Source organism: Sus scrofa, chromosome 2 (genome assembly GCF_054392235.1).
Source record: "Sus scrofa isolate SSC_HxYL_T2T_F1_AM1 chromosome 2, Sscrofa_HxYL_maternal_Yorkshire_Landrace_v2.0, whole genome shotgun sequence".
Lineage (NCBI taxonomy): Eukaryota > Metazoa > Chordata > Mammalia > Artiodactyla > Suidae > Sus > Sus scrofa.
In genome coordinates, this window is record NC_139384.1 from 70,455,031 (window position 1) to 70,481,260 (window position 26,230).

The 26,230-nt window shown below is 48.4% G+C and overlaps 1 protein-coding gene across 8 annotated transcripts in view; it reads right to left on the reverse strand.

Annotated features, from left to right (window-relative positions):
- Positions 1–5,398: 5,398 nt before the first annotated feature.
- Positions 5,399–26,230, reverse strand: part of AP1M1 (adaptor related protein complex 1 subunit mu 1) — a 29,723-nt gene continuing 8,891 nt past the window's right edge. Inside the window, exons 4-14 of one of the 8 annotated variants that reach the window (XM_085009165.1) lie at positions 25,013–25,143; positions 23,452–23,599; positions 22,507–22,542; positions 15,733–15,859; positions 14,638–14,780; positions 14,097–14,168; positions 13,342–13,500; positions 7,369–7,494; positions 6,422–6,497; positions 6,201–6,247; positions 5,399–6,106 (exon numbers count right to left, since the gene is read on the reverse strand). In XM_085009165.1, coding sequence (XP_084865291.1) covers positions 6,225–6,247; positions 6,422–6,497; positions 7,369–7,494; positions 13,342–13,500; positions 14,097–14,168; positions 14,638–14,780; positions 15,733–15,859; positions 22,507–22,542; positions 23,452–23,599; positions 25,013–25,143 — 1,041 coding nt within the window. In that variant the 3' untranslated portion in view covers positions 5,399–6,106; positions 6,201–6,224. 8 annotated transcript variants of the gene reach the window in all.

Sequence of the window (26,230 nt, forward strand, 5' to 3'; positions counted from 1 at the left end):
TTGGGTGGGCAGCATTGGGTGGAGGGGACCTGCCCAGTCCTGGAGCTCCAAAGAATGTTCTAGCCTGTCTGTGTGCCTCAGTTTCCCCATATGTTCAGAGGGGCTGTGGGGCTCAGGCAGGGAATGGACCACCTACTGTGAACTGAGTTTCCCTGAGTTTGGGAAGGTCAACCTGACCCTCCAGTGGCCCTGACTTGGTCCCTCTAGCCAGGACAGGCTGGTCAGTGGGGACCACAGGCACCCCCCAGTACCCCTGCCCATCCTCCATCCTTAGTTTCCCTTAGCTTCTTCCGGTGGGGCTGAGAAGGTACAACTGGGTGATCTGGGAGCATTCAGAACCCAAGAACTTTCTATGATGTTTCTGAGCCTCGGTTTCTACATCTGTCATGGTCAGGCTGAAGTGGGAACCCCAAGAAAGGGTAGCAGGAGTCTGGGGCACTTCTGTACTCAGAGAGGCCCTGAGCACCCCATCCCCAAGCCTCTCCCACCCTCCTTTCTCTGGCCTTGGACCTAGCCTAGGTCCCCAAGCATTTATTTCTGACCTGTGGGCGCCCTCTGGTGGCCATGACCAGAAGCGTCTTGTGAGCCTGTCCACAGGTCCCAGTGCCAGTCCGGCACTGCTCTGGACTTTGGGCACACAGCAATGACAAACCAGACAGGGGTCTGTTCCCTTGGGGGACTTATAGGTAGATAGGGGACACAGGAAAATGTAGAACAAAGAACAATCATATGTAGGGACAAGCTGGTGTGGTTGGGGAAGTTGAGCTGAGTCAGAAAGGACGTTGCCCATAGTGCGGAGGGACATGAAAGTGCAAATGCTCTGAGGTGGGAACAAGCCTGGGGCAGAAAGGAAGGGGTGGCAGGAGCAGAGGAAGGGAGGGCGAGAGAGGAGGCCAGAGAGGGGATGGGGCCAGACCCCCAGGCGAGGAGGGAGTTTTCCTCTGAGGGCACTGGGGAGGCTTGATGGGATTTTTTTTTTTTTTTTTTTTTTTTTTTTAGGGCCGCACCCATGGTATATGGAGGTTCTCAGGCTAGGGATCAAATGAGCTGTAGCTGCTGGACTACACCACAGCCACAGCAATGCAGGATCCGAGCTGCGTCTGCGAGCTTTACCACAGCTCATGGCAACACCAGATCCTTAACTCACTGAGCAAGGCCAGGGACCGAACGCGCAACCTCGTGGTTCCTAGTTGGATTCGTTTCTGCTGAGCCACCATGGGAACTCCTGGCATAGTGGATTTTGAGCGGGGGTGGGACATGATCTCAAGTAGAATCTTTATTAGGAGTGATCTTAGGCTGTTACAAAAACATGTGATAATTTAACATGTGTGTACCACTGACCAGAGAATTAAAACCTGACAGATGCAGTTGAGGCCCATAACCCCTAGCTCAGCCTCCAGTGTTCCTCTCCCTGCCCCAGAGGGAACTACTCTCTAAAATCTGGAGTTTATCTTTCCCTTACACTTTTTTTTTTTGGTCTATACCCAAAGCATATGGAGGTCCCTGGGCCAGGGATTGAATCCAAGCCTTAGTTGTGACTTAGGCCACAGCTGAGGTAACGCCAGATACTTAACCGGCCGTGCCACAGTAGGAACTCCCCGTTATATGATTTCATATTTTATTACCTACTATGTGGCCATAAATGTCAAAGTGCTGTCTTAACGAGATTTTAAACTTCGTATAAATAAGGGGGAAAACACCCTCCTGTGATTTGTTCATTTCATTAATGAGGTTTATGTATTTTTAGCTATTACCATTTTTATTTTATTTTTTATTTTTTGTCTTTTTTAGGGCTGCGCCGGGCTAGGGGTCAAATTGGAGCCATAGCCTCCAGCCTATGCTACAGCCACAGCATGGCCAGATCCAAGCCGCACCTGCGACCTAGGCCACAGCTTGTGGCAACACCGGATCCTTAACCCAAAGAGTGAGGCCAGGGATCGAACCTGCATCCTAACAGATATTGGTCGGGTTCTTAATCTGCTGAGCCACAGCAGGAACTCCCGGCATTTTTATTTTTAAGCTTTGAAAAACTGAGGTATAACATGCCCATAAAGTGCTTAAAGTGCGTGCCTTTGGTGCGTGTGAACGACACGTATGTTAGTGGCACCCAAGTCACAATGTAGAAAATGATGGGAAACACCATTCCAGAAAGTTCCTTCTAGTCAGTTGCCTCGTGGCCAGCTTTCCCTCCTGGCTGGGATCTGTTCTGTGGTGTCATGGGGCAGGCCTTTGGTACTCTTCATTACTGTGTGCTATTCTGTTGTGTGGCTCCTCCACGCCTCATGTTTCTTGTCTGGGGCTATCGCTCCTTGTGTATCCCGTGTCAGGCTGCTGTGAATATTTGAGTCCCTGTCTTTTCATGATACGCATGTTTCATTCTCTTGGACAGATGCGCAGTGCTGGAATTGCAGGGTCATGAGCTGGGTGAACGGTCAACTTTGGTTTAGTAGGATTAATATGGAGCTTAAAACGTATTTGCTAAGGACAGAATCAACTGGAAACCTGGCCAAGTATGCTTTCCTTATTCTTCAGAGGAGTCTCCCTTTAATAAGACTGGCATTTTACTATTTTATTAATAGGATTCCTGCTGTGGCACAGTGGGTTAAGAAATCTGACTGCAGTGGCTCTGGTTGCTGGGGAGGTGCAGGTGGGTTCCATCTCACCCTCCCCAAAGTGGGTTAAAAGATCTGGCATTGTTGCAGCTGTGGCTCAGATTCAATCCCTGGCCTGGAACTTCCATAGCCCACAGATACGGCTGTTAAAAAGAAAAAGAAAAAAAAAGAATGGGCATTATAGAACATTACCTAAAAATATTCCCACAGATTTCAATTTTGTATGTAATTTTTATATTGTGTAGCACTTTTTTCCCCCAATGAATTCAAGGGAATGTACTCTTAGAATGAAAAAAAAAAAAAAAAAAAAAAAAAGACGTGGCCAGGTAAGCACACTCAGCCCTGGACCATTCACTGAGTGAGCACAATACTCACTTGGATAAATTTACAACTCTTCTGCCATCATCCTACTGGCTACCATTTGGCTGTTTTTCCGTGGTTGGCTCTTACAGAGCTACAGTGTGTTCTTGGACCATTTTGCTTGTGTGAGGGGTATACAAGGGGCCTGTGATGGAATCTGGGGCAGGGCCATAGGAAACCAATAACATTGTTAGTTTAACTAGGCTTTAATTAAAATTCAGCTTTTTTTTTTTTTTTTCTTTTTTGGCCACTGAATGTAGCAGCTTGATGTGGGTTCTTAGTTCCCAGACAAGGGATCAAACCCCGGCTGCGGCTGTGAAAGCACCAAGTCCTAACCACTAGACCACCAGAGAACTTCCAAAATTCAGCGTTTCTGAGGTTGGACTGTGAAATCACAGGGGGGTTTGGGGGGGCAGGCTTTGATTCCTGGCCTTTCCTGCCTGCTGTGTGCTGGTGCCAGAGAAAGCCACTGACACAACTTTCCTTCTGTGCTTGTCTACAAGGACCGCTAAGAGGGGTGCTTTCTGATGCCTGTTGATAAATGGGGGTTGTATGTGATGGGGAAGTAGCTTCCTTCTATTACTACATCTATCAGACGTGTCACTCCTTTCCTGAATTTACTGACATGCTTCAGTTTGGTGGTGGGATGAGTTACATAGATTGAGTGGCCTCTGTGGAACTTAATATCCTTCCTGAAATACACCCCGCTTAGTCATGGCATACGGTAGTATTGACCTGCTGCTCAATCGTGGTTGCTAATATTTTGTTTGGAAATTCTACTTCTAAAGTATGTCTACAGTTTCTTTCTTTCTTTCTTTTTTTAAAGTTTCTTTCTTTTTCTTTTTTTGCCATTTCTTGGACCTCTCCCTCGGCATATGGAGGTTCCCAGGCTAGGGGTCCAATCAGAGCTGTAGCCGCCGGCCTACGCCAGAGCCATAGCAATGCAGGATCTGAGCCGCGTCTGCAACTACACCACAGCTCATAGCCACGCCGGATCCTTCACCCACTGAGCAAGGCCAGGGATCGAACCTGCAACCTCATGGTTCCTAGTCAGATTTGCTAACCACTGAGCCACGACGGGAACGCCCATAAAGTTTCTTTCTTTAACTGGTTTTGGTATTCAAGTGCTGGCTGCTTCAAAGAATGACTTGGGGAACTTTCTGCTATTTGGATTGCCTGGAATTAGAGTTATCTGATTTTTAATACATTAAATTTGAGGGAATTATAACAACATACTGTGAAGCACATGAAACAGAAATGTACAACTTAACAGAATTATGAGGATAACACCTGTGTCGCTGCCACTCAAGAAATCGAGTACAGCCAGCATCTCAACACTGCACCGCCCCCCCACCCCACCTTCTCCTCTCCCCCAGACAGTTCTGTTCTGACTTAGTTTTCATCTTACTCATTAGTTTTCCCCTTACTCTAGATGCATCTCTAAAGACTACAGTTCAGTTTAAGTCTGCATTTAACCTTCATCCTGAAGGAATCTCACTGTGTTACTGTATGTCTGAGTCACTGTAGGTCTTAACGCCCAGCTGAGAATGACATCCGATCTTCTTCAAGATTCTAAATTATTCTTAGCTTTTTGACCTTCCATGCACATTTTATTTCTTTTTCCATGTACATTTTAGAATTAGCCTGTCAAGGTCCACAAAAACCTGACTGGGATTTTGATGGGGTGCATTTAAATCTCTAAATCAATTTGAGGAGTGTATTAGTTTCTTGACTGCTGCTGTAACAGATTACAGGTGAGTGAAAGGCCAAGAGTCCACCCAGGCTGATGCCTACTTGACATCCAAGGGGGATCTGGGTGATATGGGAGAGGGAGCAGGGAACTTGAAGGCCAGGCTGGGCCATCAGCGTTGGAGGGGCAGGGAGGGCCGGTGCCTGCAGAGGGAAGGTAGGCTGCCTCCTGCCCATAGGCCTGCCGTGACCCCATGTGGACTAGGCAGTGGTTCTGACTCCAGTGTGCATATGGATCACATGCAGAGCCTGTTAACCTGTCGCTTGGGCCCCATCCCGAGACTCTGCCTCGGCAGGTCAGGGTGGGCCTGTGAACTGCTTTTCTTGTGGGCTCGAAGGGGATGTTGATGTTGCTGGTATGAGAGCACTCTCTGAGAAAGACCACGCAGTTGGGGAGGGATGGGGGCTAGCTGTTGGTGATTTGAGGGTTGGGGGTTGCAACGGTCACCTCAAATGAGATGGACCCTCCTCTGCCCCAAAGGGGCAGCCCTGGTGGCCCAATGCAATGGCTCTGCCATCCCACTGCTTGTTCCTGTCTTCCCTGGGGGAGGTGGGAGCACCGGGAGCTGATGACACCACACAGAGCCACACACGGGTTGGTACGAGCCCGCCCCCTCCCCCCAGAGTGGCGGTCACCCAGGAGTCAGCACCACTCTGCATTGGACGGAAGGCAGGCAGGGTGTTTAATGGATGGACTTTAATGTAATTGTGACACAGACACAGTCAGGGTTGAAGGGGGCAGTGTCCAAGCATGGATGTGGATGACCCATGCCCTCCACCCTCTGAGGCTGGGGGCCCTTGCTAGACCCCACCTCCCCTGGTGGGATAAATACTGATGTAGCTGAGTGACAGTATTGTGTGGCAAAGGTTGGTCCTGGGAAGGTGCCTGTGGTGAAACCTGTGGGTCCAGACCAGGAGCCTCCAATGCAAGTGGGAGGGTGGCCCAGCGGCAGCCTCGCTGGGGAGGGGGGGCAGGAAGGGGGCAGTCCTGTCCTCCCTAAGTGCTGCCTGAGCGCTTTGGGACGAGGGGCGGGAGGCGTGGACAGAGAGGTTCACATCAACAGCGATTGACCAAGACAAAAATCCAGGAACACTCAAACTGACACATTCAACAGAATGGCAACAAAACAGTGGTCCTGCCGGTCCGGCCAGATGCTGCGTGCAGCCAGTGGTATGGCCAGCATTTCCCAGTCTTTTGGTGACTGGGAGCTAAACAGCACAGAAGGCTGTATTTGACCTCTGGAGGGAAAGAGTTCATTCCTTCCCCTCAAACTGACTTGGGGGCAGAGATGAGACTTCTTGAAGATGAGCCTCTTCTGGGAGAAGGGACTGGGGAGACGAGAGTGGCAGCGGCAGAGCGGGTGCACCTGGAGGAGGAGGGGCCCCTGGGTGGAGCCGGGAGGGTGGCTGGTGTCCAGGGGAGTCCCTCCCTCCTGCAGGCTTGGCTGGCCCTTCCACCAGGAGCCCCATTGTCGGGGCAGGAGTGTTGGCCACCGCAGCGCCTCACTGGGTCCGGAGCTGGTAATCTATGAGGGGGAAAGGAGGAGTCCATTGTCTGCTCTGCACCCAGAGAAGGGGCCACCCCTGCCTGCCGGGACTCCGGGGACAGCACTATCCTAGGGACAGTGGCACAGCCACCAGGGACCTTTTCAGCTCCATCAGCCACCCACCCACCTGCCCCACCAGTGGGCTGCACGTACCTCCGTTCTGAGTGATGTAACGGACCCATGGCAGGGCCTGGTAGCCGCTCTTCTCGATGATCTTCAGGTAGCGCACCTGGGGCACAGGTACCAGGGCCCTAAGCAAGCACTTGGCCCCCACCTTCCTAGTCCCCCCACTAATCATTCCTCCCAGGGCCAGGCTGTGACCTGGAGGGCTGGGGAGGGGGCGAAGGGCCTTGATATGTTTGCACCACACAGAGGCCAAAGAAGGAAGAGGTGCTTCTAGAAGACGACGGCAAAGAGTCAGATGTGCACTCGCAGTCTAGCAGATTCCTGGAGAAGGAGGCCAGCCCACACAGGTTTTGTGTGGAGGTGTCCAGGAATACAGGCCCCAGGGTGGCAAGTGTGTGGACGCTAGAGGCTCTAACTCTAGTTCTGGGGGCTGAGTGGGTCTCTCAGCTTGAAGCAAGGTCAGGTCTGAGCAGACAACTATGGGCCTCTTTCCATCAGGGCCGGGTCGCCTGTGGGGACAGGCAGAGCCAGGGACCACTGTGCTGCCCTGGATCAAGCCAACTAGCACCCTTCTTTACTTTTTTTTTTTTTAATTTATCTTTTTATGGCTGTTCCCACGGCAAATGGAGGTTCCCAGGCTAGGGGCTCAATCAGAGCTGTAGCTGCTGGCCTACAGCACAGCCACAGGAACACGGGATCTGAGCCATATCTGCAACTTACATCACACCTCATGGCAATGCTGGATCCTTAACCCACTGAATGAGGCCAGAGATCGAACCTGTGTCCTCATGGGTGCTAGTAAGATTTGTTTCCACTGAGACACGATGGGAAGTCCTGGTACCCTTTTCAAACTCGCTGTGCTGATGTCTGTCGCTTGCAACCCTCTGAGCCTGGACTGACCCCTGGTCCCTTTGAGGCCCCACTGGGCCGGCCCATGGCTGCTCTGGGGCCCCAGCAGCCCTGGTTGCATGTACCTGGATGCCAGAGGTAGTGAAGTAGGGGATCTCGAACTTGACGCTGATTGGGGGCTTGCCCTCCTTGTCCTCTGCCTCCACGCTGGGCAGGCCGAAGTGGGCTCGCATCAGGTATTCCTTGCCGCCCTGGGGGAATAGACCAGGGTGGAGATGGTCAGGCTGAGGCCCTGGCCCAGCTTGGCCAACAGCTGCCCCTGGAGAACCCCAGGCTGCTAGCCTGGCCACCGAGCCCCTTTCTGCATGGCCTGCAGTCACTCAGTGCCTCAACTCCTCCAACACATACACACGCTTGTCCTCCAAGCCTCACCGACTGCCCCCACCAGCCCCACTGGAGAAAACTGGTGAACTCTAAAATGAAGAGAAAGTTTCACAAGTTCCCAGGGACAGAAGACTAGTTGTTTCAAGGAAAATAAGACCAACAGGGAGTTCTCACTGTGGCTCAGTGGGGTAAGAACCCAATGTAGTCTCTGTGAGGATGTGGGTTCGATCCCTGGCCTCACTCAGTGGGTCAAGGATCCAGTGTTGCCACAAACTGTGGTGTAGGTCACAGATGTGGCTTGGATCTGGCATTGCTGTGGCTGTGGCTGTGGCTGGCAGCTGCAGCTCTGATTTGACCCCTAGCCTGGGAACTTCCACATGCCACAGATGAGGCTGTAAAAACAAACGAACAAAAAAGACTCAATGGGCCTTGGGAAGGCAGAAGAGAGATGGAGAGAGGGCACAGAGCATGGGGAGCATGCTGTTTACTTGGGCTCTGGCACAAGGCCCTACCTGCCAGAGCCCAAGTAAACACCCTGACACCCAGTGTCGGGAAGGTATGTGAAAGCAAGTGGGAGAGGCAACAAAAGTTAGAGACCAAGGTTGGGGGCTGACGGCGAGCTGGTCCTGGGGCTTGCTCCCAGTGGGGGCAGCTCTGGCCCTGGAATTTGAGCAATGACTCCAGAGATGGTTCTCAGGACAGGGCCAGGAATGAGTACAACCCTTCTCTCAGCCATGAGAAGTAAGGAGTCTTGGCCTGGTTGTCCAAGTGCCTGGTGAGTCTTGTCTAGAACAGCAGAGAGCAATGGGGAGTACAGCTCTCATCACACCTGGGACATGGAGATTTAGGTAACAGAAGTCACTAGCAAGCAGGGTAGAGCCATGTCTCCCTGGTGTTGCTTCACATCCCCCTCCCCGGGATGAAGTGAGTGGTCGGTCTCTGCTCACAAGTGCAGAAGTGTGGAGTCAGATCCTGCCTGACTCAGTGCTGTGTGCTGAGTGAAGATTCTGGGACAATAAGCAGAGAATAATGTGGTCTCGGCAATAGACAATGCAGGCAGCAAAGGGATAAAATCAGCTCCATCAGCCTGTATATTAAACAATAACCAGACCAAAAATCTGAGCTTCATAAAGACAAAGTACAGAATGAAAGTAAAAGAATAGGCAGAGAGGCAGGCCCTTCCTGGGAGATGGTGGATGTCTGCAGGCCTACCTTGTGTCAGTCATGTCCATGTAAATGAGTTTACTTCTATTAATGAGAAAGACTTAGAGACTGGCCCACAGACCAAAACCTAAGACTATGCTGGAAAAGCAGAGTAAGAAAGGCTAAACCAGTAGGAAAAAATGGGTGAAAGTATGCCAGCCAAAGTCAAAAAAGACAGAGTAGGGCTGCTATCACAGGGGGAATTCAGGGCAAAGCATTATAGGTGCAAAGGAGACAGACCACAATCCTAGAGGCTAGAATCCTATGATCCACAGCAAAGATACAATACTTATGAGTCTCTATGTATCAAATAACATGGCCACAACTTTTTAAGCAGATGCTACAAGAGACGTGAAGGGAACTCAGAAGATGCAGAGCTAACCCAGCTTCTCTGTCTGGCAGATATTGTCATGGCATCATGGTGGACCTTGTGGCGCATGTGTCAAATTCCCTACCCCAATAACAGAGGCCTTATCTTCTCAAGTGCATATGGGATATTCACAAACTTCAACCATATATCAGCACACAATAAATCAATAAATTTTAAAAGTAGAAACAGCATGAATAACATTCTCTGGCCTCATATATTAGATTCCAGATATGATAATGTGAGAAAAAAGAATGTATACATGTATGTGTAACTGGGTCACCATGCTGTACAGTAGAAAAAAAAAATAATGTACTGAGGAAACAAACAAAAACAAAAATGAAACATTCTCTGGCCTTAATGCATTAAACCTACAGTAAAGAGAAAATGGAAAAGGCCTTTTGACCAGGAAATTTAAAAAACAAAAAGACACTTGCTATTAATTACAGAAGTTCTAGATAATATCAAATATTACATGTCAGATCTAAGGGTTATATATGGCTAAGGCAGTGTTCAGAGGAACAGTGTGGCTTAAATACTTATATCAATACGAATTTTAAAATAATCAAATTAAATTATCTAATTTGAAAAATCAGAACAATGAAAGGATGAAAAAATTACCATTGAAGACTTATAACTTGGAATATTACAATAAACTAAAAAGTGGGTCTGGAAAAAAACCAGGCAAACTACTAGGTAGCCTTATCAAGGAAAAAAGAAGGCACAAATACACAAAATGGGAAACAACGAGGGAGAAGTAAATGTCAGAAGGGAAAAAAATAAAAGACCACCTTATACAATTCTGTGTAGATGAATGTGAAAAACTGGTTAGGATGAATAATTTTGTAGGAAAATACAATTTATACAATATGACTCCAACAGAAATAGGAACTCTAAATGGCTTAATTTCCACAGAAGAGGCAGAGAAAGTAGCAGAAATATAGATGGTCAAACAGCTGACTTCTATCGATCCTCTCAAGGCCAGACAATCTCAAGGTTACTTAAACTGTTCTGCAGCATGGAAAATGGAGACAAAAAAATTATGAAATGGGTATAACACTGATACCTGATAGAGACTGTACCAAAAAAAAAAAAATCTCAGTTATGAAATCCAACGTAAAAATCCTGCAAACAATGTTAACCAACAGAATGAATGGGACATTAAAAAGAAAATATAATCAGTGGAACAGGATAGAAAGCCCAGAATTAAAGCCACACACCTACATCCAACTAATCTATGACAAATGAGGCAAGAATATACAATGGAGAAAGGACAGCTTGTTCAATAAGTGGTGCTAGGAAAACTGGACAGCCACATGGAAAAGAATGAGATTTGAACACTCCCTAACACCATACACAAAAACAAACTCAAAATGGATTAAAGACCTAGATATAAGACCAGCACTATAAAACTCTTAGAGGAAAACACAGGCCTAACACTCTCTGACATAAATGACAGCAACATATTCTCAGATCCACCTCTCAGAGTATTAATGACAAAAACAAAAATAAACAAATGGGACCTAATAAAACTTCAAAGTTTCTGCACAACAAAGGAAACCCTAAACAACACAAAAAGACAATCCACAGAATGGGAGAAAATCTTTGCAAGTGAATCAGCTGACAAGGGATTCATCCCCAAAATTTATAAACACCTTCTGCAGCTCCATACCAAAAAAAACAAACAACCCCATCCAAAAATGGGCAGAAGATCTAAACAGACAGTTCTCCAAAGAAGACATACAGATGGCCAAGAAACACATGAAAAGATGTTCAACATCACTCATGATTAGAGAGATACAAATCAAAACCACTCCGAGGTACCACCTTACACCAGCCAGAATGGCCATCATCCAAAAGTCTACAAACAATAAGTCCTGGAGAGGGTGTGGAGAAAAAGGAACACTAGTACACTGTTGGTGGGATTGTAAATTGGTGCAACCACTGTGGAAAGCAGTATGGAGATTCCTCAGAAAACTAAACACAGAACTACCATTTGATCCAGCAATCCCACTCCTGGGCATCTACCCAGAAAAAACCACTACTCGCAAAGACACATGTACTCCAATGTTCATTGCAGCACTATTTACAATAGCCCAAACATGGAAACAACCTAAATGTCCATCGACAGAGGAGTGGATCCAGAAGATGTGGTACATATGCACAATGGAATATTACTCAGCCATTAAAAAGAATGAAATACCAGCTTATTTTGCAACATGGATGGACCTAGAAACTATCATGCTAAGTGAAGTCAGCCATACAATGAGACACCAACATCAAATGCTTTCACTGACATGTGGAATCTGAAAAAAGGACAGATGGAACTTCTTTGCAGAACAGATACTGACTCACAGACATTGAAAAACTTATGGTCTCTGGAGGAGACAGTTTGGGGGGTGGGGGGATGTGCTTGGGCTGTGGGATGGAAATCCTGTGAAATCAGATTGTTATGATCATTATACAACTACAGATGTGCTAAATTCATTTGAGTAATAAAAAAAAAGAAAGAAAATATACCATGAAGCTCGCCAGAATGCATGGATAGTTCAAGATCTATCCCATTAATATATCTGAATGAATAGACAATGAAGAGGCATTTGGCTAAATTCATTGCCCATTTGTGCTACAAACACAGTAAAGTAGGATTGGAGTGAGTTGCAGCATCAATATACTTGGAAGGGAAACCTGGCAGCTCCATTTGAGGCAAAGCCAGGAGGCTGCTCTCTCCACAGCCACTTACAGGTGCTGGAGATGGCAACCCCAGCAGTGAGATGCCAGAAGCCACAAGATGCCCAAGAATAGAAGAGGAAAAGGGGAAACTGCACCTGGCTGTGAACGATATGAAAGAATAATTATGAAAGTTGAAAGAAAAGCTACAGCAAATAAGAAATTTAGTAGGATACCAGGATATAAAATTACCATATGAATGCTGGCAACCTATACTGGAAGATATAATGGAAAAGGAGGCTCCATTTACTAAAACATTGATTTAAAAATCATCTTAATGAGAAATGTGCAAAAGCAGAAGAGATCCTTGGGGTGTCCTGGGGATAAAGAGTGTTTGGTGGCTTTTATCTGGCACCAGATACACAGATGTATTCTCTTGGAGAAAATTCTTGATCACATATCATATGTTACTATTCTGCATGTTACAGTTAAATAAAAGTACCTTTAAAGACACTGAGGGAGTTCCTGCTATGGCACAGCAGATTAAGAACCCAGTGTTGTACCTGCAGTGGCTCAGGTTGCTGGGTTAAGGTTCTAGCATTGCTACAGCTGTGGGGTAGGTCACAGTTGCAGCTTGGATTCAATCTCTGGCCCAAGAACTTCCATATACCGTGGGTGTGGCCATGGGGAGGAAAAAAAAAAAAAGCCATCAGCAAACTGAGGAAAACTATTTCCAAGTCATGTCAAAGAAAAGGTACTAATCTTGCCCATGTATAAAGAGCTTTTGGAAACCAAGAAGAAAACGACCAAACGGGACAAAAAAGTGAGCCAGAGACAGCTACTACAGTTTCCAGAGAAACGCAAACAGCGCTCTGAAACATAAAAATGGTGTTCCAGCATGTTTATCACCGTAACAGTGATGGCCTGGTGTGATGGCCTCACACTTGTCTTCCATTCTCTCCTTCCTGTCTCCCCAGGCACTCTTCCCACAAACCCAGGCTCAAGTGCTCAGATTGAATACAAGCCAATGGGCCATGCCAGCATGTGGAGCTGGCCCAGGCAGGAGGTGCTCTCTGTGTCTGGAGCTGGTGCTGGATTTCCTAAACCATGTGGTCTGGCCCCAGAGCAGTCTGTTCCCCTGGAGGGGAGCTGAGCACTGAACAGCAGTGCCAGAGGGAAAGGAGGAGGGAGGGCTGGGCACTGCCCTGATGCTGAGGATAGGCCGGTTCACAAACAAGAGGAAGGTGGGGTGGCCTGGAGCCAGCGCCACCCCCTGCCTCTGCCTGCTCTCCTTTCAGCACTCCATCCACTCTCCCTCCTGAACCTTCCTAAAGCCCCAGGTGGGGATCCTGCCCTGTGCCGTTAGAGCTGCAAGGCTCCCCAACAGTCAGGTTGCCATGCTGTGCTGGGCACAGGGAGCAGGTGAGTGTGGGTGGAAGGCTGGAGGGGGCGCCCCACTGAGAAAGGTGCTCACCGGGAAGGACTTGATGGACCACACGATCTCACTGTTCTCGGGGACCCACTTGACGCTTCCCACTGTTGTCTTGAACTTGGGTGAGTCGGCATCGTTGGGCACGGGTATGTGGATTTCCACGTTGTTGGCTGTTGACCGTCGCTTGAATTGGCTCTTTGCCTGGAGATGAGGGTGGAGGGTGAAGGTGAGACAGTCCAGCTCCCCCGACTGCCTACTCCCTCGAGGGCCACATGTCCCTTGGCCTGACCTGTGGGATGCCCAACTCTGACACGGAGCTGACCCTCACGCCACCCCTTGAGATCTTCCTTAAGCTCAACTTCAGAAGTTCGGTCTCTGCCTTCCTGTCCCCTTGGCCTTTGGGACTCCTCATCCCTTCCTCTGGCCCAGCCCTGGCCTCCTGGGACAATGTCTGTGTCACCATGGCTTGCCTGGGCTTGATGAGATCACTGAGTGGCAAGATGGCACACCTAGATGCTTGGTCACAGGCCACTGCCATGGTGGCCGCACCTAGGATCTGGGTGGTGTGACCCCTCCCTGCCCCAGACCTGCTCTCTGTGTGAGGTCAGAGAGGGGCAGCACAGATGACAGCCACAGGCCTGACACCTGGGGGCAGGGGTCACAGAGCCCCGGTATGCCCCCAGTCCTGGGTTAGGGCCTGTGCCAAAGGCCAAAGGCCTGTACCAGGAGGGGCCGCCCATACCCCCCTCAACAACCCTGCACTCCCAGCTGATGCTGCATGCAGGACACACACATACCTTGATCATGTATTCAATGCGGCTGTGGGAATGCTTTTCAATCACAGACTCAATCCAGATCAAGGGCTTGACCTGTTGGGGAGAGTGAAGACGGTACTCAGACCTGGTGATTTTACAAAGCCCCGCTTCACAGAGGGGAAACTGAGCCCCAGGGCAAGGGACCACTTGGCCAGGTGTGAGCCTGGGGCACTGCTGCCCGGGGTGCTTGGAGGAATCCAGAGCTGGTGCCAGGATGGGTCAGAGCATAGAGAATAAGGCATCCAGCAGCTGCCAAGCCTTGGTGAAAATGCAGAAAACATCACCAGAGATGTTCTGCTGGGGCTGCCTGGAAACAGAGCAGAGCAAAGGGGCCTGACCCCTCAGAACGTCGGAACCTTGCCTTGTCAATCAGGCTCCTAGGAGTCCAGGCTGCCTGTGGGGAGCTGTGTTCATCCTGGGCATCACCTCGCAGTGAGACTCACCCTGGATGGGGATAGTTCCCACCCAGCCAAGCAGACAGGAGAGGCTGCCCTCAGGGAGGAGCAGGGGTGGAAGCACTCACGTGGGTGTTGAGGCGGTAAGACATGAGCTCGAATTCGCCATCGGGTGGGATGAAGGAGATGGTGCGGTCATTCTCAAAGCGTGAGAGCCGTACGCACTGGTGGAACTTCACATCCTCCAGCTCCACGGACTTGCTTTTGCCGCCTGAAGGGAGGTAGGAGTGAGGGCCTGACAGGCCACTCTCAGCAATGCTCCCACTGCCTGGGGCCCACCCCTGACAGAGCAGAGCTGCCCCTCAAATCAGTGAGAGTATCTTGGGCCCTGAATACCAAGGGGGAACCGGCTTCTGAGACAGCCATCCCTCCATCTCTCCTCATCACATTGGAGGTCCCATTATGTCCCAACAGTGGGATGAGGGCAGGCCCGGTAGGCCTGGCTTACAATGAGTCCCCAGGCAGGGTTGCTGCCTGGAATATGTTTGCTGAATGACAAACAGACACCCCCTGGGGGTAGGTGGTGATGACTCAGGGCTCCCTGAGGGCCCTGGACTGGTCATCTCTTGAGATCTGGGCCCTGTCTTGGTTTCCCAGCCCAGAGAGGCTGTGTAGGTCGGGCCCAGCCTGGGGAGGGGAGCTGCTCTGATAGGTTAACATCTGAGAGGCTCTCACTAGTGCAGCTACAGACTTAACTAAGACAACCTGGGCCACTGCTCTGGCCGCCAGTGGGCCTGTGGTTGGCGAGGAGGCTGGTGGTCCAGTCTGCAAACCAGTGGCTCTGTGTGTGGCTTTCAAAGAGCCCAGAGCCAACGTCAGAGGTGAGAGCAGAAACAGCCTGAGAGGAGAGTGTGAGCCTTGCAGTCCCTTCCAGGAGGGCGGGGCTGAGGACTTGCCATACCATCCTCCATGTGTTGGGCACCTAAGATGCTCACCAGTGCCCTCTGACCTGCCAGGTGATGAGGGGACTTGGCTTTTGGATTTTTACTCTCCTGTGTCCTCTATGTGCAGGTATTAATTTATTAGTTTTCACAGTTGTAAACAATGGGAAAATGTCTCTAAATCAAATGCTTGTGAGGGACTCGGTCACCCTGTGGAACACTCTCTCAGCAGCCCCAGGGGTGAGACTTGCTCTGTCCACAGGGCCCAGATGGGGTACTTACGGCCTGTGTTGTCGAAGAGGACCTTGTCATTGAGGCCCAGGCGCAGTTCCGGCATACCCGACAGGAAGACCCGCATCTTGATGGAGCCCACAATCTCACTGCGCAGGACATTACCGTTGGCACTGACCTGGGGGGGTGGGGTGGGCGGAAGAGGTGAGGGGAGGCCCCACGTACCAGCCACTGTCCCTCACCATGTGGCGTGACCCTCCTGGCCACCCTATTCTGGAGCCCTTCTTTTTTCTGAGGGCTGCAGTTATAGCATATGGAAGTTTCTGGGCTAGGGGCTGAACTAGAGCTGCAGCTGGAGCCTGAGCCACAGCCACAGCAACATCGGATCCTAGTCGCATTTTACGACCTAAACTGCAGCTTGCAGCAACTCTGGATTCTTAACCCACAGAGTGAGGCCAGGGATCAGACCCACATCCTCAAGGAGCCAGATTCTTAACCCCACTGAGCCACAACGGGAACTCCTCAAGTCCTTTTCACTGTGCCCTCAGCTGGGGAGGCAGACACTTGTTGGCCCTGCCCTCTAGGCCTCAGGCCACACCGGGCTCCTCCCTCTCAGATGGGCCTGGTGATGCAGAACCCGGAACCCTGTCTGAGGGCTCTTTCATGCACTACTCCCTCTGAGGAGCACCCAGGATGCCTGGGGCAGACCTGGTGGCTCAAGGCCATGTGCTTGGCTAGCCTGGATGCAGACTCTACCAGTGTCCGCTCATCTGCTCAGCCCTGTGGGGCTCTCTCGGAGCAGGCAGGAATCACTTTTCTGGAAATCTCTGTTTTTCCACGTGAGGCCTGGTGAGGCTACTGGCCCCACACCCTCTAGGGCTTGATGAAGATGGAGCTTCCTGGGCCCTGCTCCCAGACATGCCCCAAAGTCTGATAACCATTGATCCAAAATAACAATACACTGGAGTTCCCTGGTGGCTCAGCAGGTTAAGGCTCTGGCATCACTGCTGTGGCTCTGGTTACTGCTGTGATGCAGGTCAGCTCTCTGGCTTGGGGGACTTTCCCATGCCGCTGGCATGGAAGCAACAAAACAACAACAAAAAAATCCAATACACTTAAGCAAATATAGTTACAGCTCTCATACTACTGAATAGTTTCTCCTCAACAGGGTGGGGCTCTTGACTTTGGCAACTGGAGTAACTCATGTGAAAACCAGAAGGCATCTGAGAATGCAACTGAAAAATCACAGCGGGATGATGGGCAAACTTGGAGACTGTCCTGAAGGAGGCAGGCTGCTGGAGCACCTCTCCTCAAGTCCATTTTAGAGATGAGGACACTGAGGCACTGAGGGGGGACCATGTGCCGAGGGCACAGAGTGGCTGGCAGAGGTGCTGGGGCTGCAGCCTGGACTGACCACCATGTGCTCTTCTACATGACAACACATCCACACCAGTGAGAGAAACAGAGGGCTACAAACTCAGAGGCCCGGGGCCACCTGGGCTGTTCCTCAGAGGGTCTGAGTTTCCAATTTCTGCAGAGAAGCAGGAAAACCTGTCCAATCTTTAACTCAAGTGTGTAGAAAGTACCACATGCACACATGAAAGCTCTTTGCCTCTGAGGGAAATGGAGAACTGAGGTGCCAAGTGGATGACGACCCCAAGAAAGACACAAAACAAGACAGAAGGCCCTGGGGGTATGGCTCCATCATCTCCCATTGCTCACTGTACTCTGACCACAGTGGCCTCTCACTGTGCTCGCCTCAGCAGGAATCTGTCTGCCCCACCGTGCACAGCAGCTGCCTCCTCCTTTACCTCCCTACCAGCCCTGTCTGCCTGTCTGTCCATCTCTGTCCATGCTCTGGGGAAGGGGGCATGTCAGGCTGCTCACTGCTGGGTTGGGCATGGGAACAGTGCCTGGGGCAGCAGGCATTCAGCGAGCCCATGCAGACACGGCCCCTCACCCCTGGGCTCTGAGCTGACACCAACTGACCCTCCCACCTGTCCTTACGCTGTGGGTCCTCTGTGCTCCCCTACTCCAGCTGTCTGCCCTTAGATCCCCTTCTCTCGGGGCTATCTCTGCTTGGGGAATTGGTACTACACAGCCCTCTATAGCTGAAAGATGGGAAAGAGGGCTCAGGAAGTGGAGACAGAAGCCATGCAGTGGCTAAGGCTAATCCAAGCCCTGTGGGCAGCAACTAAGAAGGGGCTGGCCTTCTTAGCTAGGGTGTGACTGGCAGCCCCAAGCCAGTGCCTTCCCCAGGGTGGGCATGGAGGAATTGTTTGCCAGGGGATCGGCTACCTAGGTATACCAGTACAACCAGATTTCCGGGCTCTGGAGGCCATTGTTGACTCTGGAGGCTGCTGGCTCTGCAGTCAAGACTTAGGAAGGTGTGTTCTAACATGCCTGGGATGTCCACACCTGCCTTGTGCTGCCTCCTGTATGGAAGAACAGGGGTCATCCTTGGGCGGTGCCACATGCGAGGACACATTGTAGCTGGGACCCCCCTGAACTCCTGGTGCTCTCCCACACGGCTGTTTATAAGTTGCTCCCTGGGATTTACTTCTCAGCCCTGGGACACCCTAGAGCCATGTTCTGGGCTTAGTAAACAATTTAGACCAAGGTCCTTAGGCAGGAGGGTAACGCAGTGAGTGAGGCTACTGCCTTGCCTCACAGCTTAGAAAGTAAGATGGCAAATATGCTGACGTTCAGGAGAACCTTTTTGGAAAGTGCTGTCACTTAGCAACTGCATGTCTGGGAACTCAGCCCTCTAGAAATTCCTCCCAGTATGAGAGATGCCCAAGCACACGCCTGAGGATGAGCAATCCCGCTCATTTCTACACTGGCTGTAAAAGTCAGAAACGGGCATACCTAAGTGGCCCACAGGACGGGACTGGCCCAGTCAGTCCTGGTCTTCCCAGGCAGGGAGGCGAGGTCCTCTCCCGTGTGGAGTCAGGTGGGCTGCAGGGCAGATGGAATTGGCTAGCATTGCTCTTTCCCTGCCACTGGCCACAGCTATAAAACCTGGGCAGGATGCATGGACAACTACTGGAAGACTGAAAATCTTCCAGCAGCTCTGGGAAGAGCTGGGGGAGTGAGCAGTCCACAACACCCCCGGCCCTTGAGAAAGTGCAGCAGAAAGCTGGAAGTGGAAATGAGCATTGGGGTGAAGATAGAGCTTGCGGAAGCCTCTAGCTCTGGCTCCAGGGCCAGAAGGGGAACTATTGCTGCTCAGAGGGAGTATGGAAATCCCCTATTTCTCCCCTTTTCTCTATTTTCTCATATCCTAGGCTCCAGGAAATTCAAATTTCAAAAAAATTTCTGTCATTAAATCAAATAGCTAGTAGGTCTGTTCTGAAAGAACTGCTAAAAGAAGCTTTTCAGACAGAAGTGCAATTGTACCAGAGGGAAACCTGGAAAATTGGGAATGAGGGGAGAAAAACAGAAATGGTAAGTATCTGGTTAAATATGGTAGAAAGTCTTCTTACTCTCTTCCTGAGTTCTTTAAAGTACGTTTGACAATTGAAAGCAAACATTTCAACACTGCCTGACATGGTTTTCAATGTATGCAGATGAATATATAGGACAACTCTATAAAGGGGCAGTAAAGTTTCTAAAGTCCAATTGAAGTTGTAAAATATTAACTCTAAGTAGATGATAAGAAAGTAAGTATATACTTTGTAGCACCCACTAAATAAACTGTACGAAGAAAAAATATAGAATGAAGAAACAAAATGGGAACACTAAAAATGTTCAAATAGATCATAGAAAGATAAGAAAAGGAAACAAAAGGAATGAAAAACAGGGAACAGGAGTTCCTGCTATGGCACAGTGGGTTAAGAATTTGACTGCAGCAGCTAGGGTCTCTGTGGAGGTGTGGGTTTGATCCCCAGGGGGTGCAGGGGGTTAAGGAATCTGGCATTGCCACAGCTGCTGCATAGGCCCCAGCTGCCGCCTGGATTCAATCCCTGGTCTGGGAACTTCCCTATGCTGCAGGTGTGGCCATAAAAAAACAAAAAGAAACCCAAACAAATAAACAAAAAACCAGGGGAAACAAACAGAAAACAAATAATAAAATGGTATACTTTAATCCCAGCAAATTAATGGTTATAGTAAGTATAAAAGCTCTAAACATATCAAAGACAGAGACTGCCAGAATGGATTTTAAAAATGACCCAATTATATGCTTTCTATAAGATATATGACACAGGTAATAAGTTAAAAGTAAAAGGATTAAAAAAAAGGAAGTAAAAGGATAGAAAGACATATAGCATGTAAAGACTAATCAAAAGAATTAAGGAGTGATAACAGCAAAACAGACCTCAGAGCGGAAAAAAAAAAAAAATCAGGGATAAAGAGGGATAGTATATAATGATAAAACGGGTCAGTTAACTAAGAAAACAGAAGGGAGTTCCTGTCGTGGCGCAGTGGTTAATGAATCCGACTAGGAACCATGAGGTTGCGGGTTCGGTCCCTGCCCTTGCTCAGTGGGTTAACGATCCGGCGTTGCCGTGAGCTGTGGTGTAGGTTGCAGACGCGGCTTGGATCCCGCGTTGCTGTGGCTCTGGCGTAGGCCGGTGGCTACAGCTCCGATTCAACCCCTAGCCTGGGAACCTCCATATGCCAAGGGAGCGGCCCAAGAAATAGCAACAATAACAATAACAACAACAACAACAACAACAAAAAAAAAAAAAGAAAGAAAACAGAAGAATCCTAAAACTGCTTGTGCCTAATAGCAGAAATTCAAAATATGTTAAGCAAAGACAGCTAAATTCACAATTACAGCTGGAGAGTTTAATGCTCCTCTGTCAGTAATAGGTAGAACCAACAGGCAGAAAATTAGCAAGAATTGCCAGAAGAATTGAATAATGCCATTAACCAAATGGATTTAATTGGTATTTACAGAACACTCTATCCAATGAAAGCACGATATACATTTTTTTTCAAGTGCATGTGGAACAGTCACTGAGATAGATCATCTTCTGGATCATTAAGACAAACCTTAACAAACTTTAAATAATTGAGAGTATATAAACTATATTCTCAGATCATAATAGAATTAAACTAAAAATCAATAACAAGATAACAGAAAAATCTTCATTTAAAAATTAAACAACACATATTTTATTAAATAATCCATGGGTCAAAAAGGAAGTCTCAGAGTTCCTGTCATGGTGCAGGGGAAACTAATCCGACTAGGAACCATGAGGCTGCGGGTTCGATCCCTGACCTTGTTCAGTGGGTTAAGGATCTGGCGTTGCCTCGAGCTGTGGTGTAGGTTGCAGATGCGGCTCGGATCCGGTGTTGCTGTGGCTCTGGTGAAGGCCAGTGGCCACAGCTCCGATTCGACCCCTAGCCTGGAAACCTCCATATGCTATGGGTGTGGCCCTCAAAAAGAAAGGAAAAAAAAAAGGAAGTCTCAGGGGAAATTTGAAAATGTTTTGAACAAAAATGAAAATCCAACATATCAGTATAGGATATAGCTAAAGTAGTGCTTAGAGAGAAATTAAAGCATTAAATGTTTACATTAGAAAAGAAGAAAGGTTTCAAAATAGAATCTTCAGTTTCCACTTAAACAAAGTAGAAAAAGAAGAGCAAAATAAGCTGAAATCATGAGGAAGAAAATACTAGAGACAAGAGCAGACATCAGTGAAATATAAAACAGGAAAACAAAAGAGAAAATCAATGAAATCAGAAGCTGATTCTTTGTAAAGATCAATAAAACAGATAAACCTCTTAAAAGATCGACAAAGAGAAAAGAAAGACAACATAAATTACCAATACTGGAAATGGGAGCTCCTGCTGTGGTGCAGTGTGATAAGAATCTGATTGCGGTGGCTTGGGTCAAAGGCACAGGTTTGATCCCCAGCCCAGTGCAGTGGGTTAAAGGATCTGGTGCTGCTGCAGCTGAAGCGTAGGTTGCAGCTGAGGCTCAGATTCAGTCCCTGGTCCAGAAACTTCCATGTGCCATAGGTGTAGCCAATTTAAAAAAAAAAAAAGGAAAAGAAATGGGAGTTCCTGTTGTGGCACAGCAGAAATGAATTCAACTATTTCCCATGAGGATGTGGGTTCGATCCCTGGTGTTGCTCAGTGGGTTAGGGATCTGGTGTTGCCATGAGCTGTGGTGTAGGTTGCAGATGTGGTTCAGATCCTGTGTTGCCGTTGGCTGTGGCGTAGGCCAGCAGCTGTAGCTCCAATTTGACCCCTTGCCTGGAACCTCCATACGCCTCGGGTATGGACCTAAAAGGCAAAATAAGTAAACAAACAAACAAACAAATGTAGAACTATAAAACTTTTAGAAGGAAATTTAGGAGAAAATTTATGCGACCTTGGGCTTGGCAATGAGTTTTCAGATATGGCACCAAAAGCATAACCAGTTTTAAAAATTGTTATTTGGACTTTCTCCATATTAAAAACTTGCTCTGTGAAAAGTAATGCCAAGAGAATGAAAAGCAGTGACAGACTAGGAGAAATTGTTTACAAATCACATATCTGACAAAAAAGTTTATCCAGAATATATAAAGAACTTTCAAAACTCAACAATCAGAAAACAAACAACCCAACTTAAAATGATCAAAAGACATGAAGAGACACTCCCCCAAAGAGGATATATGGAAGCACACAGAAAGATGCTTTACATCATTAATCACTAGAGAAATGAAAATTAAAACCGTGATGAGATACCTATTAAGATGACAAAAATAAAAATGTTGATGAAGGATGTGGAGCAACCGGAACTCTCATCCACTGCTGGTGAAAATGCAAAAATGTTACAGCCACTCTGGAAAACAGTTTAGCAGTTTCTTATAAAGTTAAACACATACTTACCATATGACCCAGCAATCCCACTCCTGGGTATTTGCCCTAGAGAAATGAAAACTTCTGTCCACACATAAACCTATACATGAAATGTTTATAGCAACTTTGTTCACAATTGCCAAACACTGGAAACAACCCACTTTGATGGGTGAATGGATAAACTGTGATTCAGAATATAAAATAAACAAATATAAGAAGAAATAAACTTTTGATAAACAGAGCAACTTGGATGAATCTTAAATGCATCATATTGAAAAAAGCCAGACACAAGCAGTCACTCTGTATGATTCCACTCATACAACAATCTCAAAAAGATAAAACTATGGTGATGGTGACCCGATCAGCAGTTGGGGTTGGGAACAGGCAGAAGGGTGTGACTCCAAGGGGGCAGCATGAGGGAGGTTTTTTAGGTGATGGAGTTGTTGTTTCCTGGTTATGACAATGGGTACACAAATCTGTACATGCTCTAAAATTCATAGAAATGTTGAAAATAAAATTCGACTCTACTTAATAACCAAAAAATAAATTAAAAACAAACATACATAAAAATGTTAAAAACCCCAAAAACAAGTTGCAGGAGAACCATATCTTATGCTTTCAGTTTTATAGAAAAGCAACATATGTCTGCATATCTACAGCATAAGGTCCCAAAGGATGACAATGAATTCTTCAGTGAGTTGGCCTTTCTGATAACTGAGCCTTCACTTTCTAACTCTATACACTGCTTTTTTTTTTCTCCCTTTAAATGATGTGCATGCATTCATTCTAAATAAGAATAAAAAGTAATGAAGATAAAACAAGCTTGCATTGCAACAAGGGGCTCAAAGTGAATCCTGCTGATGTACTATCACACGGAAACTGCTTCTCAGGGCTTTGCTAATTTTTAAAGTCAAGCTACTTTTATTTCCCATCATGGAGGAGACATTTTTTGAAAAGAAAATAAAGGAAGCCTACCAGGAGGTTGACAGACTCGATGACGTCCAAGAACACCTCATTCTTCCGGTATTTGATGCCCTCGGAGCGCCAGGACACTGCGTTGGTGACGGTGGCTGGGGGCCTTGGGGCCCCTGTTTCCAGCTTGTGGCCTTCCTGAGTGATGTACCTGTGGGCCCGGGCTCAGAGTTAAGCAGCTCAGGCACTGACATTCTTGAAAACAGCCCTTCCCTGCAGCAGGCTCCAGAAAAGGCAGGCTCTGGTTTGACCTGGGGCCATTTAACACAGAAATATCTTACATTTTCCAAAAACTCCAAGAAAAATCTTCAGTTACAATGACTGCACAACGGTTGCTTTTAGGGGACCAAGGAAACAGTGCTGGTGAGGAAAACAAGAAGTGGGCAGGAACTGCTCCTGCACTCGGTGTGCAGAGGGGACTGACGCCCTGGGAGAGTAACCTGGTGACCCTGACCCCACTTGGGGAACAGCAGGGGTGAGATGTGCACAAGTTATGTGGCTTCTCTGAGTGTCAAATGGGGGGGACAAACCCTCTGATTGTGACTGGAGTGAAAAAAAGTGCTTGCACAGGGCCTGGTTCACAGGAAGCGCTTAATCCACAGTGGCCTTAATTTGAATGGCAGGATTCTAAAGAAGGGAAATTTGGAGTTCTTGTCGTGGCTTAGTAGTAACAAACTCAACTAGTAACCATGAAGACACAAGTTCAATCCCTGGCCTGGCTCAGTGAGTTAAGGATCTGGCTTTGCCTTGAGCTGTGGTGTAGGTTGCAGATGTGGCTTGGATCTGGCATTGCTGTTGCTGTGGTGTAGGCTGGTGGCTACAGCTCAGATTCAACCTCTAGCTTAGGAACTTCCATATGCTGTGGGTGCGGCCCTAAAAGAAAAAAAAAAAGAGAGAAAAAATTAAAGAAGGGAGTTTTTTTTGTTGTTGTTTTTTTTTTTTTGGAGTTCCAGTTGTGACTCAGTGGTTAGTGAACCCAAGTAATATCCATGAGGATGCGGGTTTGATCCCTGGCTCGGTGGATTAAGGATCTGGCAAAGTTCTGAGCTGTGGGGTAGGTTGCAGATGAGGCTTGGATTCTGCATTGCTGTGGCTGTGGTGTAGACCGGCAGGTGTAGCTCCAATTCGACCCCTAGTCTGGGAATCTCCATATGCTGCTTGTGTGGCTAAAAATACAAAAGACCAAGAACAAAAAAAAAAAATCTTTCTTTCTTTCTAATACTTTGCTTTTTTTTTTTTTTAAAGAAGGGAGATTTTTCATCACGGCCTCTTTTATAACAATAAAAACAAAGGCAGGTGTCTCCCTAATAATGAGACATTTAGTGCACCCCTGTGGATGGAGAATGAAGACCTAGCAACAGAAAAAAAAACACTCATGCTACACAGGGCTGCTGAGTAGAAAAAGGACCCATAACTACCGAGTAACTTAGAAAACCCCTGGTGAGCTGAAGCCGGGGCAGAGGGCCAACAACATGAATACACGTTTGGTTCCTCCATCTCCAAACCTGCCAACATCAAGCCCGGGCGTGACCCGTGCCCAGTGCTCACCACCCTGCCCACTCACTCCTGCAGGATCTTGCTGTCTGTGGTCTGGGGGTAGCCGAAGTCCATGAGCTCATCCAGCAGCTCGTAGATGATGACGAAGTTGTCGCGGATGCTCTCCTCCTCCAGCTCCTTGAAATATTCCGAAAACACCTGCGGCATTGGCATGGGAGGCAGATGGTTGAGAGGGAGGTTGAGGAAGGGATGAACTTCTGCACAAGTTCATCTGCACTTTGTGCCCCAAGGCCCTTGCCAGCAGCCTTTTGTCCACTGCTGCACTTGCCTGTTCCTAGGAGTGCTACAGACAAGGTCTTGGGCTCAGGGCCTGTGGGCAGGAGGACAGCTGTGGCTGCCTGTGAGGCAGGCCCCAGGCCAGGGAGGTGCAGGCATCCTAGAAGGCCTGGTGACCACTCTCTTCCTCACCCTGACAGACACCCCCAGGCCTGGGGCCCCTGCCAAGCTTCTCTTTAATCCTGACTGTAACTTTCATTCTTGGGCTCTGGGTCAGGAGTGACTCAGGTGAGGGACAAGAGCCACTGGGGACAGGACAAGTCTGCTTTCAGCCTCCCTGAACTCCAGTCTGTAGAGCTGTGCCTGCAGATGCATCTGCCCCATTTCAACAGAAAAATTAAGAGGCTCAAGGCAGGGATGCCACAGGAGACAAGGGGAGGAGGGTCTTGGGAGAAGCTCTTTTGTGAGCACACACACCACAGCAGAGAGGCAACGCCAAACACTCCAGGGAGGAGAACCTCCCTCCTTCCCACTTCTACGGTTCCACACTCTAGGACTGCAGCAGCTGGGCCTCTCCTCTGAAATCACAGGCAGCACAGCCCTGCCAGAGACAGCTTGGGAAGCAAGGGCTACTCCTTGGACTGTACTCAGGGCCTCCCCAGGGAACGCACTGCTCTCCTGTTCCCATGTCCTCAGCGCCCGCATTAGTTCCCCCGTGTCTGGCGTCGGTGGCTCCTGATCTAGCTGCACATGGCACCTGCTGAGGGATGAAAGCTTTTCTCCCCCCTCCCCAGCTTCCTGGGTCTGAATCTGTGCATTCTTTAACCCCCACGGCCCCCACTTTGGCCAGGCCCATCCATTTCTTTCCTGGAAGTCTGTCACAATCTCCTCACTGGCCTCCCTGCTGCCTTCAAGCTCCTTTTCCACTCAGCAGCTAGAGATGCTCTAACTCAAATCAGGTCTTGTATGTCTCCTGCTTAAAGCCCTCCACTATCTCTAATCAGACTTG